We start from the raw sequence: 3461 nt of genomic DNA on the forward strand, positions 1-3461 counted from the left end.
TTCGAGTAGTGTACTAGTAACCAACAGTTGGAAATCCTGTTCCTGAGATTGAGTACACTCCAATATCCGGCCTCGTCGAGCTAGGAGGAAATCCAATAGGTCATTTGAGATGCGTAATATGTTGAGCTTGCTTGGAGTTTAATGTAGTAAATGCTATTACCTTCATCATTGATCAAATATGCACCAACAACGATATGCTTGAGTTGCATTGCATTGTTGATATTCGAGATCTCATAATACACATCAGGTAGATCAACCACAACAGTTGTAAAGCCAGCTCCTGCAGGCATTAGAATATTGAATGTATTTTACCATAAAGAGAAGTATTGATATTAAATTGAGAATTGTACATTTGTACGCTCGCCAAAGCTACTTCACAACTGTTACAGTTAACGCTACTGTTAACAAGCTCGTAGCACAGTGTTGAGCTATACCCGTTATCTATGTACTCCCTTTGTTTCATTCACTTGTTTGTGCGTCACAGACAAGGCGTTCGCAAATCCAATCAATCGTGGCGACTTCCGCACATTCCGCACGGACAAGGCCAGACAATGGCGGGGTCGCAGGTAGGCCGGTAAACGCCTTTGTTGGTGCAATTCCACCCATACGGTCCGCAGGTTGCTGGTTCAGGGCGGACTGGACAGGTGGTAGGACTTTCGGCCACTCCGTGGGCTGCAGCCAATCTCGCTGCACAGTGTTTTCAACGTCCGTACGATGAAGCAGTTCACAACTTTCACGGTTCCATTATCCCAAGGGAAGTGCGGGGTAAGAAAATGGTGGTGCACGCCGAACAGCAGCCGATGGTGCTCACCAAGTCTTCATCACACCAAACAGACCGAACCATTCCATAAAGGCAGCGGCCGTAGCCGTCGCGCTTGCGTGAAACCGGACAAATCCGCTCATGTCGTCTTTGATCACCAAGACGTGCTTCAGTCCGTCCGCCGCTTCAGGAAAGGATACCCAGTCGAAGTGGATCAACTCGTTGGGTTTCGTCGCGTGCAACGCCTCGCCCCACGGACGGGGTACCGACTCAACGTCCACGACCATGCAATGGAGGAACGCCGTGACAAAGTTCTTGACGTTCGTCTTCAACGTCGTCCACTCGAAAACTTCTGATACGGACAACGTAGTCGCCTGAACTCGTCGGTGTCCGGCCGCGCCGACATGAGCCACGACGCAGATACGGGCTTGCATGTCCACGGCGTCATTTGGAAACAATTCTTCTCCGGATTTCAGGTCGCGCACCGTTTGCAGTCCGTATGAGCCCGTTGCAGCTCCGTAATAGGGCCCGCCGTAGGCCATAGGAACGTGTCCGTACGTAAGGGCGAGGCAAATGCCAACTTTCGCATACGGGCGCCTCGAGCCTCCATGGGAACGCTTCCCCAACGGCTGAGCAGATCGGCCCATAAGCTGTCTTCGCCGGCCACATATTCCACCACGTACGGGAACGTAGTCATCGTCAGCGAACGTTGAAGCTTGTGCGCCTGATACTTGACCATGTTGGAGTTCGACCCCAACGGGTTGAACATGTTCACGAGGTTACGGTGATCCCGCCTGGCCGTATGAGGAGGTATTCAAGTACCTTGCAGGACTCCACCACCGCAAACGCCTCCTTCTCCACTATAGGCCACCGTTCGCTCGCGCCACGGAACACTCCACTCAGAAACGCCAACGGCTCGTGCCGCTGGTCGATCGCCGCCAACGCAAGGTCCTCCACCGGTACTTGAGTACCGGTGCCCCCCAATATCCTTCGCTCGCGTTCGCATAGAGGCAAACCATACGGTCAGGGTCTGGGTGGGCCAAAGGCACCATACATTTCAATGTCGACTTGATACGGTCGAAACACGCCTGATGATTGTCACACCAACCGACGGAACGCAACGCCACACGGGTCAACGCGACATCTCGGCCAAGGCGGTCGAGATGTCCATAAGTTTCGTCAACGGGGCCAACAGCTCCGTATACTGAGGGATGTTCGCACGCATGCAGTTCGTAGCACACAGGAACTGTTGGAGGCCCGCGGCCGTCTGTGGCGGCATGCCATCCGCGGAGATCTCCTTTCCGCACCATACGGTCTTCGTCGTGAAGAACGTACACTTGCCCGGATGCAACATGAGACCGTACGTCTGGCATTCGGTCAGAACTTGACGGAGCTAGCAAGTCATCCGTATTGTCGGCGTATCCGAGCAGGTCGTCGAGCCAACCGAGCAGACCGTGCATGAGCATGTCTCCGAACAGCTCGTCCACAACGCCTTGACAGTACGCCACCGCCTCCGACTGGCCCATCAGCACCCGCGTTGAAGTGACAACCCCGACTGGCGTCATGAAAGAGTAGTACTCTTGGAGTCAGGGTGTAAGGGCAGTTGCCAATAAACCTTCATCCTGTCCAGAGTGAAGTACACCGTAGTGCCTTGCAGTACGGACATCGCAACTTCTAAGTTGGGCATCGGCCATGGCATCAGCTCCGTACACGCGTTGATCGGTCTTGAGTCGATCGTCATCCGTAGGTCGCCTGGGTCTTTCTTCGGGACGATACGGGGACGATACGGGGCGGGGCGGTCCAACGTGACCGAGTGTTACGGTACACCAAACCGGCTTCTTCAAGCTCACGTATGTGCTTCTCCTACGTGCTTCTCCAAGCACGCCACATGGGTCGGTGGGTAACGCCGAAGTCCTGACTTCACTGAAAAGGGGCCGGGTTTCAGATGCACCTTCAACGGCTCCACCTTGACCGGAGGATCCCGACCGAACTTCAAACGGAATACGTCCTTGAACTCCACCAGTACTTCTTGTAAGCGCCGTACGGACTTTTGATCCATGCGGCGTCGGCAACTTTGCTCATCAGCACCGTACGGACCGGATCGTCGTCGACTTGCCCGTCTGTGGGGTACGGGTCCGTACCCCAGTCTGGAATCGCGCAGCACATCCCTTCGTCGTCGTCGATGTCGTCCACCAACGTCTCTTCCATACGGAGGGTTCGATGCATCGCCTCACCGGGCGTCGCGATCGACTGGTCGGCAAAGTGCCATTCCCTTGCTGACGACGCGCGTTCTCGAGCAACGTCTTGTCGCATGACCGGCAGGCCTAAGGTCAGTTCCACGCCTGCCACAGATTCGTCGACCCATACGCGCAACCCGCGCAACATCAAGGGTCCACATCCGGGCTTGAATTCCAAACTTCCGAAACGGACTTGTTTGGTCACGACGACCGATGGACTGTCCTCTCCGTACGGCTGTAGGGAAAACGGTCCCATGGTTGTGATCTCTGGCGCAGCACCTGCTGCCAGTAAGGCCGACACGAGGCTACCAGAGGCCACCGACAAGTCAGTTCCGGAGTCGAGCAACGAAGCATTTACGGTCAACACACCTTCTACCGTAGCCACCAATTTGGCACGTTCCGTATGTTCGGGATCCGTTTTCATTATGGCCATACGATGTCCATTTCCACGTCCACCGTCCCTT

The 3461-nt window shown here is 54.8% G+C and overlaps 1 protein-coding gene across 1 annotated transcript; it reads right to left on the reverse strand.

Annotated features, from left to right (window-relative positions):
• Positions 1-459: 459 nt before the first annotated feature.
• Positions 460-1407, reverse strand: H257_17196 (hypothetical protein; the record flags this gene model as incomplete). The annotated part of the gene is made up of 2 exons (XM_009845897.1): positions 460-730; positions 812-1407. 2 exons carry the CDS (start codon positions 1405-1407, stop codon positions 460-462), a joined length of 867 nt encoding a protein of 288 aa, XP_009844199.1.
• Positions 1408-3461: the final 2054 nt, after the last annotated feature.

Source organism: Aphanomyces astaci (genome assembly GCF_000520075.1).
Source record: "Aphanomyces astaci strain APO3 unplaced genomic scaffold supercont1.100, whole genome shotgun sequence".
Taxonomy (NCBI): domain Eukaryota; phylum Oomycota; class Saprolegniomycetes; order Saprolegniales; family Verrucalvaceae; genus Aphanomyces; species Aphanomyces astaci.